Source organism: Pristiophorus japonicus, chromosome 5 (genome assembly GCF_044704955.1).
Source record: "Pristiophorus japonicus isolate sPriJap1 chromosome 5, sPriJap1.hap1, whole genome shotgun sequence".
Classification (NCBI taxonomy): Eukaryota; Metazoa; Chordata; class Chondrichthyes; family Pristiophoridae; genus Pristiophorus; species Pristiophorus japonicus.
The window spans coordinates 230,310,040-230,325,601 of NC_091981.1; the positions used below are offsets into that span (position 1 = coordinate 230,310,040).

Here is a 15,562-nt window from a genome sequence, read left to right on the forward strand (position 1 = left end):
GGACCCCGCAGGGAGAGTGCGGTGGCTCGGGTTGTCAGCCGGACTCTCTGAAACTTGTCCCTCCATCTCCTCCCCCCACCCCCCCCACACAGGAAAAGTCACTCGTGTGTTGACTCACTGCAACTAACCCGGACTTTGGGGAATTGTTAGCCTTTTAAGTTCACAGCTGACTCTGAGGAGGAGGGAGCTGCTTTTCTCTAAGACGCTTGAGGAGCCGCCTTTCCGCCGCGGGCTGCACAAGTTGAGGCTTGAGTTTGCAGTGGGGGTTGTTCGGCGGCTCGATGGAGGCGGTCGGCTGTTAGCACAGCAGCCCTGGGAGCGGGGACATGTACCTGTACGGCCGGGAGGAGCCCGAGGAGGTAAGACGGTGAAAGGGATGAAGTGAAGCCCAAGTTGTGAGATAGTGAGTAAAGCCGAGCCAAGCATTACCCCTCCTGGCAGCACTACATGCTGAAAGCACTCTGTGTTTCATCACTTCATTGCCAGCGCTTTGTTGCAGACATATTTTCATTCAGGCACTCTTGTTAAATGGACTGTCCAAATATTTGATGTGAATTTAATTCTTAGATCCACAATGATTGTCGTTTTCACCATCACAACATTCTGACTTGGAAAGAAAAATCCATTCAGGGTGCACCGTATGATGGCCTCCCACATTCTACCCTACGTAAACTAGAGGTGATCCAAAATTCGACTGCCCGTGTTCGAACTCGTGCCGAGTCCCGCTCACCCATCACCCTGTGCTCGCTGACCTACATTGGCTTCCGGTTAAGCAACGCCTCAATTTCAAATTTGTCATCCTTGTTTTCCAATCCCTCCATGGCCTCGCCCCTCACTATGTCTGTAATCTCCTCCAGATCTCTGCGCTCTTCTAATTCTGCCCTCCTGAGTATTCCTGATTATAATCGCTCAACCCTTGGCGGCTGTAGCTTCTGTTGCCTATGCCCCCAAGCTCAGGAACTCCCTCCCTAAACCCCTCCACCTTTCTACCTCGCTTTCCTCCTTCATCATCATCATAGGCAGTCCAGGAGGACTTGCTTCCACTCCCAAAGTGAGTTCTTTGATGGCTGAACAGTCCGATACGAGAGCCACAGACCCTGTTATAGGTGGGACAGACATTCGTCGGGGGGAGGGGTCGGTGGGGCTGGTTTGCCACGCGCTCCTTCCGCTGCCTGTACCTGGCCTCTTCATGCCCCGTGCGTCGAAACTCAAAGGGCTCAACGCCCTCCCGGATGGACTTTCTCCACCTCGGGCGGTCTGTGGCTAAGGGTCAGTGGTGATGTTGCACTTTACCAGGGAGTCTTTGAGGGTGTCCTTATAACGTTTCCACTGTCCTTCTTTGGCTCGTTTACCATGAAGGAGCTCTGCAATAAGCATTTGCTTAGGGAGTCTCGTATCTGGCATGCGTACTATGTGGCCTGCCCAGTGAAGCTGATCGAGTGTGGTCAGTGCTTCAATACTGGGGATGTTAGCCTGGTTGAGGACACTGATGTTTGTGCGCCTGTGCTCCCAGGAGATTTGCAGGATCTTGCGGAGACATCGTTGGTGATATATCTTCAGCGACCTCTGGTGCCTTCTGTACATCGTCCATGCCTCAGATGCATACAGGAGGGCGGGTATTACTACAGCCCTGTAGACTATGAGTTTGGTGACAAATTTGAGGGCCTGGTCTTCAAACACTCTTTTCCGCAGGCGGCTGAAGGCTGCACTGGCACACTGGAGGCGATGCTGAATCTCTGCATCAATGTCTGCCTTTGTTGATAAGAGACTCCCGAGATGTGGGAAATGGTCCACGTTGTCCAGTGCCGCACCGTGGATCTTGATGTTTGGGGGGCAGTGCTGTGTGGCGATGACAGGCTGGTGAAGGACCTTTGTCTTACGGATGTTAAGCGTAAGGCCTATGCTTTCATAAGCCTCAGTGAATACATTGACTATATCCTGGAGTTCAGCCTCTGAATGTGCACAGATGCAGGCGTCGTCCGCGTACTGCAGCTCAATGACAGAGGTTGAGGCGAACTTCTCCTTCAAGATGCTCCTTAAAACCTACCTCTTTGACCAAGCTTTTGGTCACCTGCGCTAATTTCTACTTATGCGGCTCGGTGTCAGATTTTTATCTCATAATACTCCTGTGAAGCGCCTTGGGATACTTCACTACGTTAAAGGTGCTATATAAATACAAGTTGTTATGATAATTTAAGGACGGATTTTGAAGCATTTTTAGATATAATTATGCAGTTTGAATCACTGATCAGGAAAGTGTTGTATATCATGAAGTCTTCATGCCTGGGAGTAAATAGAAGTCTCGCCTTTTCCTTCTTTGTGTGCTCATGAAGGCGAAGAATGCCATGCTGGAAAATGGAACACTCTCCTGCTTCAGGTATTCCCAAGTCAGGTGTAGCATGTTGAGCTGCCCATGCGAACATATGAACAATGACGGACAGGTAAAGGCCATCTGGTCTATCGAGTCTGCCCTAGTAAAAGTCCTCCAGCTCAATCACAAATGTGTGTCTGCTGCATTCTCAGACTAGCATCCCAGGCTGCATCAGTGTGAAATGTAACCATTTTCCATACCAACCATCCTTGCGGTATCTGAGCGAAACTCAGAGATTTGGAAGCAATGTTGTACTGTGGCTGTGTGCAATAGTAACTGGATTGAGACTGTTCTAACATATTTCATGTGTGACCTTTCACACCTTGCAGTCATCCCATTGGTTTGGGCTTGATTCAAACCTAGTTTCCAGAAATGAAAGAACAGTATGCTAATCCATTGTGCCACCCAATCCATTACAGATGTAATAGTAAAGCTATTCATTTCTAACGAAGTATAATTTCAATTATCTTTATTCTGAAATTATTATTTATAATTCATGTTGTAAACATGGGAAAATTCTCTGTTTTTTTTTTCTAGCTTTCTTCCCCATTTGCTCTTCTCTGTTGAGCAGAGTGTTTTGTGCTGGATATGGTTACACCTGATACGTAACCCAAGTGTCCATCTTTCACGTCACAGACAAGAAGTGCCAGCAGGCATTTTCACCATAAGAGCCATTGCAGCTAGGCCGGATCGTGTTCACATTCCAATGTCCAAGAAGATGTACTTTGCAGTGGAGCATCATTTAATAGCAGTCAGTAGCAAGAAACTTAGCTGTTTGTTTTCCTCTTCAGCCCAGGGCACCAACGGCAGTTGTAGCTCCCCAGCTGAAATCAGCTAACTCAGCATGGGCCAGGCATTCACAACCACTAAAAACAAGAGAGTGAAGAAGGAACCTGTGAGCTTTAGAAAGCCTGTGCAGTTACCGTAAAATCTAACGTATGTGTCACGCCTTTGTGCATGTTATCCAGGATGCGAGTTATGAAATTATTGCTGAAGAACAGCAATAAAATGTGAGGGTGATGTGCACTGATGTTACATTGCACTTGAAAGCAGGACTTGTCTGAAGTTACCATAACTAACCACTTATTCAGCCAAAAATTATGATTTAAATTTTAACCAGAGAAAATGAATATTCATAGGAAAGAGGGACTTCAGTTATGTGGAGAGACTAGAGAAACTGGGATTGTTCTTAGAGTAGAGAAGGTTAAGGGGAGATTTAATAGGGGTGTTCAAAATTCTGAGAGGTGTTGATGAAAGTAAATAAGGAGAAACTGTTTCCACTGGCAAGAGGGTTGGCAACCGGAGGACACAAATTTTAAGGTACAGTTCCCGCTGCATATAGTGGGTGCGTTTGTCTGAACGCGATTTGCCCGCTATATGCGTTGGATACTAAATCCATCAGACTCCCTAGTCTTTAAGATTTTGAAGAGGTAGGGCTCTAAGATGCTGAATCTAGTTTAAAAAATGGGGATTGTATTGTATGGAGCTAAGTCGATCCGAAATCCGATTATGACTATTTAAATGGACCGGCAGATCATCTGTATTTAGTGAACAGCTGATTGAAGCTGCCTGTCAACTCATCAGCTGTTCACAACAATGGCAGATGGAAAGTGGAGACTTTCCACTGTTCTGGTGCATTTAAAAACAGATAAAAGGGGTGGACTGTGCTTCGAGGCCCTCAGCTGCTCAGGTAAATAGTTAACAGCACTTAATTGCACTTACTGAATTGCTCAAAATAGCCATCTCACCTAATGTATTATAAGCGGTGCCTTTACAATTGAATTCAATGGAAATGGTAAATGGTTAGTATCATTTGCCCAATATATGCGGCTGCCCCGGTTAAACATGGATGACGTTAAGTTGTGGGGACTGTAATTGGCAAAAGAAGCAGAGGGAAGATGAGGAGACATTTATTTGCGCAGCAAGTTGTCATGATCTGGAATGCACTGCTTGAAAAGATGGTGGAAGCAGTTTCAATAATAACTTGAAGGAAAACATTTGCAGGGCTATGTGGAAAGAACAGAGGAGTGGGACTAATTGGATAGCTCTTTCAAAGAGCTGGCACGATGGGTTGAATGACCTCTCTCTTTGCTGTATGTTTCTATGGAATAAAATTGATCCTTGGAATAGACACAGAGTGAGGCAGTTCATCAAGGAGGATGTGCAGCAGTTCAGAAAAGGTCATATTTTGATTGAACAAGGAGGGAGAGCAGAGCCAATGCAAGAGCTGGAATGCATGAATAGTTTGGTTATAGATTTATACTTGTTCATTCATCAAATAAAAAGTATGATCCTAAATATTTCACACTTGAATTAAACTGAAAGCATTTATATCTACATCATAAAATTGCCAGCAATATCCTATCAATAAATTAAAACCTGATCAGGTGATTAAAGTTTAAACAAAATGTAGACGTTGCCAAATGTATGCAGCTTGGGAAATGGTACAGGTGAGCCTGAGGTTTCTAAGGGCCCAGTTTTCGGGCCACGCCTAGAACGGCGCAGCTCCAACCTGGACGCCCGTTTTTCGTACCCGAAAGTGCGTCAAAAAAATACCTTCAGATTCTCCGGCTCCTAGCAGGTCCTCTGGAGCTGGGCGCGGCGCAGCACGAGTTGTGGGGGGCAGAGCCAGGTCCCTGCGCTGAAAACAGTGCCGGGACCTCTGCACAGGCGCGCTACAGTGGGCGCGCATGTGAAGTAGTTCCAGGCGCCCAAAACTGTGGGAGGGGCCCGAAGCACGCAGCCCCTAGCCCTGGCCGAATTGCCTCACTGGGGCGGCGAAGATCAGGCTGCACCTCCCTTGTCCAGCTCCTGCTCTGGCTCCAGCTTCTTCCCCTGTTCAGCTGGCACTCTCAAACCCCCACCCCTCACGCTCCTTTGCCTGCTCCGCTCCCGCCCCGCCCAGCCCCACCCCCCCCAGCTCCCGCTCAGCTCCGCTCCCCCACCAGCTCCCACTCCACTCCCACCCCAGCTCCTGCTCCGCTTCCTGTCCCGCTCCAACCCCTGCCTCCCCCAGCTCCCGCGCCTCTCTCTCCCTCCCTCCCTCCGCGCCTCTCTCCCCCCTCCCTCCCTCCGCGCCTCTCTCCCCCCTCCCTCCCTCCGCGCCTCTCTCCCCCCTCCCTCCCTCCGCCTCTCTCCCCCCTCCCTCCCTCCGCCTCTCTCCCCCCCTCCCTCCGCCTCTCTCCCCCCTCCCTCCGCCTCTCTCCTCCCTCCCTCCACCTCTCTCCTCCCTCCCTCCCTCCGCCTCTCTCCCCCCTCCCTCCCTCCGCCTCTCTCTATCCCCCCTCCCTCCCTCCGCCTCTCTCTATCCCCCCTCCCTCCCTCCGCCTCTCTCTCTCCCCCCTCCCTCCCTCCGCCTCTCTCTCCCCCCTCCCTCCCTCCGCCTCTCTCTCTGCCCCCTCCCTCCCTCCGCCTCTCTCTCTCCCCCCTCCCTCCCTCCGCCTCTCTCTCTCCCCCCTCCCTCCCTCCGCCTCTCTCTCTCCCCCCTCCCTCCCTCCGCCTCTCTCTCCCCCCTCCCTCCCTCCGCCTCTCTCTCTCCCCCCTCCCTCCCTCCGCCTCTCTCTCTCCCCCCTCCCTCCCTCCGCCTCTCTCTCTCCCCCCTCCCTCCCTCCGCCTCTCTCTCTCCCCCCTCCCTCCCTCCGCCTCTCTCTCTCCCCCCTCCCTCGCTCCGCCTCTCTCTCTCTCCCCCCTCCTCCCTCCGCCTCTCTCTCTCCCCCCCCTCCCTCCGCCTCTCTCTCTCCCCCCTCCCTCCCTCCGCCTCTCTCCCCCCTCCCTCCCTCCGCCTATCTCTCTCCCCACTCCCTCCCTCCGCCTCTCTCTCTCCCCCCTCCCTCCCTCCGCCTCTCTCTCTCCCCCCTCCCTCCCTCCGCCTCTCTCTCTCCCCCCTCCCTCCCTCCGCCTCTCTCTCTCCCCCCTCCCTCCCTCCGCCTCTCTCTCTCCCCCCTCCCTCCCTCCGCCTCTCTCTCTCCCCCCTCCCTCCCTCCGCCTCTCTCTCTCCCCCCTCCCTCCCTCCGCCTCTCTCTCTCCCCCCTCCCTCCCTCCGCCTCTCTCTCTCCCCCCTCCCTCCCTCCGCCTCTCTCTCTCCCCCCTCCCTCCCTCCGCCTCTCTCTCTCCCCCCTCCCTCCCTCCGCCTCTCTCTCTCCCCCCTCCCTCCCTCCGCCTCTCTCTCTCCCCCTCCCTCCCTCCGCCTCTCTCTCTCCCCCCTCCCTCCCTCCGCCTCTCTCTCTCCCCCTCCCTCCCTCCGCCTCTCTCTCTCCCCTCCCTCCCTCCGCCTCTCTCTCTCCCCCCTCCCTCCCTCCGCCTCTCTCTCTCCCCCCTCCCTCCCTCCGCCTCTCTCTCTCCCCCCTCCCTCCCTCCGCCTCTCTCTCTCCCCCTCCCTCCCTCCGCCTCTCTCTCTCCCCCCTCCCTCCCTCCGCCTCTCTCTCTCGCCCCTCCCTCCCTCCGCCTCTCTCTCTCCCCCTCCCTCCCTCCGCCTCTCTCTCTCCCCCTCCCTCCCTCCGCCTCTCTCTCTCCCCCTCCCTCCCTCCGCCTCTCTCTCTCTCCCCCTCCCTCCCTCCGCCTCTCTCTCTCCCCCCTCCCTCCCTCCGCCTCTCTCTCTCCCCCCTCCCTCCCTCCGCCTCTCTCTCTCCCCCCTCCCTCCCTCCGCCTCTCTCTCTCCCCCTCCCTCCCTCCGCCTCTCTCTCTCCCCCCTCCTCCCTCCCTCCGCCTCTCTCTCTCCCCCCTTCCTCCCTCCGCCTCTCTCTCTCCCCCCTCCCTCCCTCCGCCTCTCTCTCTCCCCCCTCCCTCCCTCCGCCTCTCTCTCTCCCCCCTCCCTCCCTCCGCCTCTCTCTCTCCCCCCTCCCTCCCTCCGCCTCTCTCTCTCCCCCCTCCCTCCCTCCGCCTCTCTCTCTTCCCCCCTCCCTCCCTCCGCCTCTCTCTCTTCCCCCCCTCCCTCCCTCCGCCTCTCTCTCTTCCCCCCCTCCCTCCCTCCGCCTCTCTCTCTTCCCCCCCCTCCCTCCGCCTCTCTCTCTTCCCCCCTCCCTCCCTCCGCCTCTCTCTCTCCCCCTCCCTCCCTCCGCCTCTCTCTCTCCCCCCCTCCCTCCCTCCGCCTCTCTCTCTCCCCCCTCCCTCCCTCCGCCTCTCTCTCTCCCCCTCCCTCCCTCCGCCTCTCTCTCTCCCCCCTCCCTCTCTCCGCCTCTCTCTCTCCCCCCTCCCTCCCTCCGCCTCTCTCTCTCCCCCCTCCCTCCCTCCGCCTCTCTCTCTCCCCCCCTCCCTCCCTCCGCCTCTCTCTCTCCCCCCCTCCCTCCCTCCGCCTCTCTCTCTCCCCCCCTCCCTCCCTCCGCCTCTCTCTCTCCCCCCCTCCCTCCCTCCGCCTCTCTCTCTCCCCCCTCCCTCCCTCCGCCTCTCTCTCTCCCCCCTCCCTCCCTCCCTCCGCCTCTCTCTCTCCCCCCCTCCCTCCCTCCGCCTCTCTCTCTCCCCCCCTCCCTCCCTCCGCCTCTCTCTCTCCCCCTCCCTCCCTCCGCTGTCAGAAACACATAGACACTGTCAGACAGAGAGAGAGAGAGAGAGAGACACACACTGGGGGGGCCTGTCCCAGCACGCTGTTGGAGGGCTCCCGGTGCTGCAGTCAGTGAGTAGAAATGTTTTTATTTATTGATTTTTAATTATTTTCATTTTTAATATTTTTTGATTGATTTATTGGTTGATTTATTGATGTATTTATTGTTTATTATTGATGATGGCTCTTTATTTGTAAAACTGAAGTGTTTAATGTTTGTAAACTTCCCTCCCCCCCCCATTCCCTACGCCTGATTTTCTAAGTGTAGGCAAGGTTTTTCTGAGTGTACAAAAATCTACACTTACTCCATTCTAAGTTAGTTTGGAGTAAGTTTTCACTGCCAAACTTTCAAAATGGGCGTAAGTAGCCAGACACGCCCCCTTTTGGAAAAAAAAATCGGTTCCAAACTGAATCTGTTCTAACTGACTAGACTGGAACAAACTAAATGCCGAGAATTGCAATTTCTAAGATACTCCATTCTAAACCAGTTGCTCCAAAAAAACAGGAGCATCTTAGGCCGAAACTTGGCCCCTAAGAGAGGGGAGGTCTACAGAGGTTATAAGTTGAGGAAGGAATTGTAATAACAACCATAGCGTGCATTTATATAGCACCTTTAATGTAGAAAAACATTTCAAGGTGCTTCAGAGATGTAATCAGGCAAAAATAGTTACCAAGCAATAATTGAGTTTATTGGTAATTTAGAGTTTTGTTTCACAAGTGATCAATGAGTTTAGACATGTTATATGGTGTAAATGCTATTTTTACAGTATATACTGGAATCAATGAGGAAGCAGCATTGGCTGCTCAAAGGATGGGAACAATTTTTTTTTCAGAGATCTACTCTTGAGATAGTCTTGTTTTGCCACATTTTCTCAGAACCCATTAAAACACAATCAGTGCATTTGGCACACAGACATGTCCATTTCCCATGCCCGATCAACAGCGCCAAGATCCAAAACTTACTTTGATTTATAATGTCATTGTAATAAAATAGAAGATGGAATTATAGTGGGCAGCTGACTGGACAAGGACTAACTGTGCTCTACCGAGGTGCAATACTCCTGCATAGTTTGAAGTCTGAGGTTCTTTCCTTCAGGATTCTGTTTTCACACGCACCCTAAAAATAGTTTTCAATATTGTAGTTCAAATATAATTTTAATTTTGATGCTTTTTAATTCACTGTGATGCTCCAATGTGAAGTTTACAGTGGGTATTGATGTCATCAGGAAGAAGTTATACTTAAAAAAAAAAAAAAAAAAACTGGAGGAGGCTGCATTTCAACGTTCTAACTGCAACCTGGAAGAAATCCAGAAACAGTTTACGGTTCCAATTGTGTGAGCCATAAACTTCCATCTGCCCCTTAAACAACTCAAAGTTCACAGTAGATCACAGTGGTGAATCTGAGAAACACTGCGCCACTGTGCCCTGACATTGAGAAATTGTCTATTCATGCCAAGTTTATTAAAATGTGCTTTTTTAACTAGATCTTAGAATCAGCACTGTCGAGAATGTCTGAGCCAGTGTAACAATGTTGTTGTTGCATGATTGAACAAAGTTTTTTTTAAATTCTTCTACAAAAGTAACTGCTATAAAATGTTTAACTTTGCTGAAAAAAAATGTTGTTTCCATTCTTATTGTTCTTCTACAAATCTACCCTGGCATTTTAGTAGGATGTAGAATCCATGGTGAGGGAGAAGTAGGAAAGCGATGCACCTTCTGGTCTTCGAACAGCATTACTCTCTATATCCTGCTGTTAGCTCTTGGCTCTGATTCGCAAGAACGAATGATGCAAAATGGAGATGACGGCTCCACTTTTATTTAAAAGAGATACAGACAACAAGGACCTCCCTCTTGCCTACAAAAATAAAAATACCTGCAAAATTGATAATTCAATCTAATTTGGTTACATAAACTGGCTTTAATATTAAACTTCAATTAAACACGTAACTACATGGAAAGGATATTGAAGGTTATAGGGATAAGTTTAGACTGACATGATTAAATACCTAATGGAACGCCATACTCCCTGTACTCTTGCAAGGGGGTGGGGTGGGAGAGGAGGAGAATTTTGTCTATGGAGGACCACAAACCAGTTTAAATAATAGAAATGTGGGGATTTAAGAATATTCTGGAGATTTCTCGATAATGCTTACGATTAGGCAGTTTTAATACAGAGCTTTCCCTCCGTAGATTAAACAAATGGATGGAGCCCATTATTTACTAGATTGTATATGTTACGTGGAAGGGGTGGGCTTGATGTGCCAATTGACCATTTCTTGTTTTGTGTTCGCAAGTGCAACTGTTAGTGGATAGTTTGTAAGAATATTTCTGAGTTTGTTTTATAGGTCTGCTCGATAGGGGAGTTGTTACTTTGGATTTAAAACATTCTGTTGGTTATAGAAAATCATCAGGTTAGTTGCTTGAATTTATCATGTGAATTAAACAGTCCACATTAATTCATGTAATATATTAAACACATTGGGCCCAAGTTTCCACATGATTTGCGCCTGATTTTTAGGAGCAACTGGTGGAGAACAGACTATCTTAGAAATCGCAATTCTCTACATTTTTTTTTCTGCAGTTCTAGTCAGGTAGAACAGTTCTACTTTGGAACAGAATTTTTTCTTCAAAAGGGGGCATGTCCGGCCACTGACACCTGATTTGAAAGTTTCCACAGTGAAAATGTACTCCAAACTAAAGTAGAATGGAGCAAGTGAACCTGTTCTACACATTAAAAAATCAGGCGCAGGTTACAAATCAGGCATCCAGAACGGGGAGGGGGGAGGGGGGGGGGGCGGGGGAAGGGAACTCATTAAATTCTACAATCAATCCTTATTTATACTTATACAAATACTATACAAATAAATCCAACCTGAATAAACATTTATAAGCAAAGAAAAGATTAAATAAACCATCTTCCTACCTGTGTGAAAGTGCTTCAGCCAGGAAGAATGGTGCAGCAAGCCTCACAAAACGAGGGAGCCGACGAACGCGGGGGGGGGGGGGGGGAGGGAGGGAAGGGAGCCGACGAACGCGGGCGGGCGGGAGGGAAGGGAGCCGACCGAACGCGGGGGGGGGGGGAAAGGGAGCCGTTCAAGACGGCTGGCGGGAAAGAGAAGGCTGCAGGAAACTCTTTGAGTCTACCTGCAAAAACATAAAACATTAAATCGTGCCACCCAACCTGGGTGACACACCAGACATTTACAAGGCCCTTTTTTTTCCTTTTTTTGTTTTTTTTGAGTTTTTCTTTTTTTTGGGGCACTAAAATCACAATTTTCCAGTGCCCCCTAAAAAAGGGAAGGGGACACTAAAAGCACCGGCAATTAAAACAAAATAAACTTTAAAACGTAAAATCAAATTAAAATTTGGTTGCCGGGCGTGATGATGCACTCCAGTCCCTCCGGTGCCCACCTCTTGCGGAAGGCCGCGAGCGTACCGGTGGACACCGCGTGCTCCATCTCCAAGGACACCCTGGACCGGATGTAAGAGCGGAAGAGAGGCAGGCAGTCAGGTTGGACGACCCCCTCGACCGCCCGCTGCCTGGACCGGCTGATGGCACCCTTGGCCGTGCCCAGGAGCAGTCCTACGAGGAGGCCTTCGGACCTACCCGCTCCCCTCCGCACAGGGTGCCCAAAGATCAGGAGAGTGGGACTGAAGTGCAGCCAGAATTTCAGGAGCAGCCCCTTCAAATAATAAAACAGGGGCTGCAACCTTGTACATTCCATAAAAACATGGAACACGGACTCTTCCAGACCGCAGAAATTGCAGGCGGCCTGGGAGTCCGTGAACCGGCTTAAAAATTTGTTGCACGGCACTGCTCCGTGCACCACCCTCCAGGCCAAGTCCCCGATGAATAGTGGGAGGACCCCTGCGTAGAGTGCCCTCCATCGGGGACCCCCGCCTCCTCAGAAGGCTGCAGGAAGCCTCAGAAATTGAGGAGCCATTTCCCGACGGCAAAAGGGGGAGGTTGTCGGGAAACGGCTGCCTCAACTTTCTGAGGCTTCCTGCACCCTTCTCACTGCTGCAAGAAGACTCTGTGCTGATGGCAATGTACTTTTATTAAAAAATGTTCAAAAACTAAACAGCTACAAAGAACTACAAAAATGGCGGAGTGCCAATGTTTTTTTCACACTGAGCATGCGCGAACGCTCCAACGCGCACGTGCAGCGTTGCCGGCAGGAATAAACTAATTAAAATAGTACCCGCCCCCTCCCACTTACAAAATCAGTGCGAGTGTAGGCTCCGCCCCCCTGGGCGCCGCGCCAGGCAGACAAGGAGCTGCAAAGCGCTCCAGAATTGCTCGGTTTTTTTCCGGCGCCGTTTTAGGCGCGAAAAACGGGCGCCCAGCTCGGAGGGGCGCCCGTTTTTTATCATGTGGAAACTTGGGCCCATTAGTTCTATACACCAAAAGATGAAAGTCTGACTAGATTAAGTAATGACCAGCTGTTGTTGGAGAGATGCAGGGGATTTTGATTCCGATCTTAAAAATGACTGAGGCCATTGCATTGATGACATACAAGTAGACACATTGGGCCCAAGTTTCGGCCTCAGTTGCTCCTGATTTTTTGGAGCAACTGGTGTTGAACGGAGTATCTTAGAAATTCAAATTCTCGGCATTTAGTTTGCCCCAGTTCTAGTCAGTTAGAACAGTTTCACTTTGGAACAGAATTTTTTTTCAAAAGGGGGCGTGTCCGACCACTTATGCCTGTTTTCAAAGTTTCGGCAGTGAAAACTTACTCCAAACTAACTTAGAATGGAGTAAGTGAAGATTTTTGTACGCTTGAAAAAACCTGGTCTACACTTTAGAAAATCAGGCGTACGTTACAAATCAGGCGTAGGGAATGGAGGAGGTGGGGTTTAAAGGGAAGTTTACAAACATTAAATACTTCAGTTTTACAAATAAAGAGCCATCATCAATAATAAATGATAAAAACATCAATAAATCAACCAATAAATCAATCAAAAAAAATTTATAAGAAATGATTATTTTTTTTAAAAATCAATAAATAAAACATTTTCTACTCACCGACTGCAGCACCGGGAGCCCTCCAACAGCGTGCTGGGATTCTCACCCCGCCACAGTGTGTCTCTGTCAGTGTCTCTATCTCTCTGTCTGTCTGTCTGTGTCTCTCACTCTCTGTCTCTCAGTGTCTGTGTTTCTGACAGAGGGGAGGGGGAGGAGGGGTGTAGAGGGAGAAAGTGGGGGGGGGAGGGGGGAAGGGGGGGAGAAGGGGAAGGGGGGGGAGAAGGAGAAGGGTGGGGGGGAAGGCTGAACGAGCCCGGCCCGTCCCCAGCACCAGATTTACAGGTAGGTGGCGTTGGGTCGGGTCGGGGGGGTGGGGGGAGGGTCGGGTCAGGTCCGGGGGCGGGTGGGGGAAGCGGGAGTCGGGTCCGGTCTGGTCTGGGGGCAGGGGGGGGAAGCAGGAGTCGAGTCGGGTCAGGTCAGGAGGAAGCAGGAGCTGGGCGTGGGAGGCAGCCTTATGCACGCAGCCCCAGTGAGGCCATTCGGCCAGGGCTAGGTGCTGTGTGCTTCAGGCCCCTCCCACACAGTTTTGGACGCCTGGAGCTACTGCACATGCGCGCCCACTGTAGCGCGCATGTGCAGAGGTCCCGGCACTGTTTTCAGCGCAGGGACCTAGCTCCGCCCCCCACAGCTCATGCTGCGCCGCGCCCGGCCCAAGAGGACCAGCAGGGAGCCGGAGAATCTGGAAGTTTTTTTTAGCCGCACTTTGTGGCGTGAAAAACGGGCATCCAGGTTGGGGCTGCGCCGTTCTAGGCGCGGCCCGAAACTTGGGCCCATCGTTTTTGGTAGAACTCAGCAGGTCAGGCAACATCTGTAGAGAGAGTGAAACAGAGTTAATGTTGTTTTTCTCTCCACAGATACTGCCTGACCTGCTGAGTATTTCCAGCATTTTCTGTTTTTATATCAGATTTCCAGCACCTGCAGTATTTTGCTTTTATACATTGTTTTAGGTGTTGGGGCCAGGCAGAATAATAGCCCCTCCATTTAAATTAAGAAAGCGGGGAGTGAGATTAGATGTGTGGAAGTTTTATTTTTCTTAAAGGATGATCAACCTATGGAGGTAATGGTGATTGGCTCCTTGCAGTCTTTAAGAAGGAGCTAGATGTATTTTTATAATGAGGCACTCCCTCAATAGCAAGAACGTCCTTCCTCAGATTAGGAGACCAAAACTGAACACCATTTGCCTTCTTTACCGCCTGCTGTACTTACGTGCCCACTTTCAGTGACTGATGAACCATGACACCCAGGTCTCGTTGCACCTCCCCTTTTCCTAGTCTGCCGCCATTCAGATAATATTCTGCCTTCGTGTTTTTGCCTTCAAAATGGAAAACCTCACATTTATCCACATTATACTGCATTTGCCCACTCACCTAACCTGTCCAAATCACGCTGCAGCCTCTTAGCGTCCTCCTCACAGCTCACACCGCCACCCAGTTTAGTGTCATCTGCAAACTTGGAGATATTACACTCTTCCTTCATCCAAATCATTAATGTATATTGTAAAGAGCTGGGGTCCCAGCACTGAGCCCTGCAGCACTCCACTAGTTACTGCCTGCCATTCTGAAAGGGACCTGTTTATCCTGACTCTCTGCTTCCTGTCTGCCAACCAGTTCTCTATCCACGTCAATACATTACCCCCAATACCATGTGCTTTAATTTTGCACACCAATCTCTTTTGTGGGACCTTGTCAAAAGCCTTTTGAAAGTCCAAATACACCACATCCACTGGTTCTCCCTTGTCTGACAACCAGTTCTCTATCCACGTCAGTATATTACCCCCAATACCATGTGCTTTGACTTTGCACAACAATCTCTTGTGCGGGACCTTGTCAAAAACCTTCTGAAAGTCCAAATACACCACATCCACTGGTTCTCCCTTGTCCACTCTGCTAGTTACATCCTCAAAAAATTCCAGGAGATTTGTCAAGCATGATTTCCCTTTCATAAATCCATGCTGACTTGATCCGATCCTGTCACTGCTTTCCAAATGCGCTGCTATTTCGTCCTTCATGATCGATTCCAACATCTTCCCCACGACTGATGTCAAGCTAACTGGTCTATAATTACCCGTTTTCTCTCTCCCTCCTTTTTTAAAAAATGGTGTTACATTAGCTACCCTCCAGTCCATGGGAACTGATCCAGAGTCGATCGACTGTTGGAAAATGATCACCAATGCATCCACTATTTCTAGGGCCACTTCCTTGAGCACTCTGGGATACAGACTATCAGGCCTCGGGGATTTATCGGCCTTCAATCCCATCAATTTCCCTCACACAAATTCCTGCCTAATAAGGATATCCTTCAGTTCCTCCTTCTCACTCGACCCACTGTCCCCTAGTACCTTCAGAAGGTTATTTGTATCTTCCTTCGTGAAGACAGAACCGAAGTATTGTTTAAGTTGTTCTGCCATTTCTTTGTTCCCATTATAATTTCACCTGAATCTGACTGCAAGGGACCTACGTTTGTCTTTGCTAATCTTTTTCTCTTCACGTATTTATAGAAGCTTTTGCAGTCAGTTTTTATATTCCCTGCAAGCTTCCGCTCATACTCTATTTTCCCCCTCCCAATTAAACCCTTAGTCCTCCTCTGTTGAATTATGAATTTCTCCCAGTCCTCAGGTTTGTTGCTTTTT

The 15,562-nt window shown here is 50.2% G+C and overlaps 1 protein-coding gene across 4 annotated transcripts in view; it reads left to right on the plus strand.

Annotated features, from left to right (window-relative positions):
• The window catches only part of LOC139264624 (voltage-dependent L-type calcium channel subunit beta-2-like), a 159,772-nt gene that overhangs the window by 10,712 nt on the left and 133,498 nt on the right, over positions 1-15,562 (plus strand). Inside the window, exon 1 of one of the 4 annotated variants that reach the window (XM_070881371.1) lies at positions 151-359. The exons of the other annotated variants lie outside the window; for them this stretch is intronic. Within the exon in view, the coding sequence (XP_070737472.1) occupies positions 327-359 (33 nt within the window). The 5' untranslated portion in view covers positions 151-326. Of the gene's footprint in view, positions 1-150; positions 360-15,562 lie in introns of those variants that run through there. 4 annotated transcript variants of the gene reach the window in all.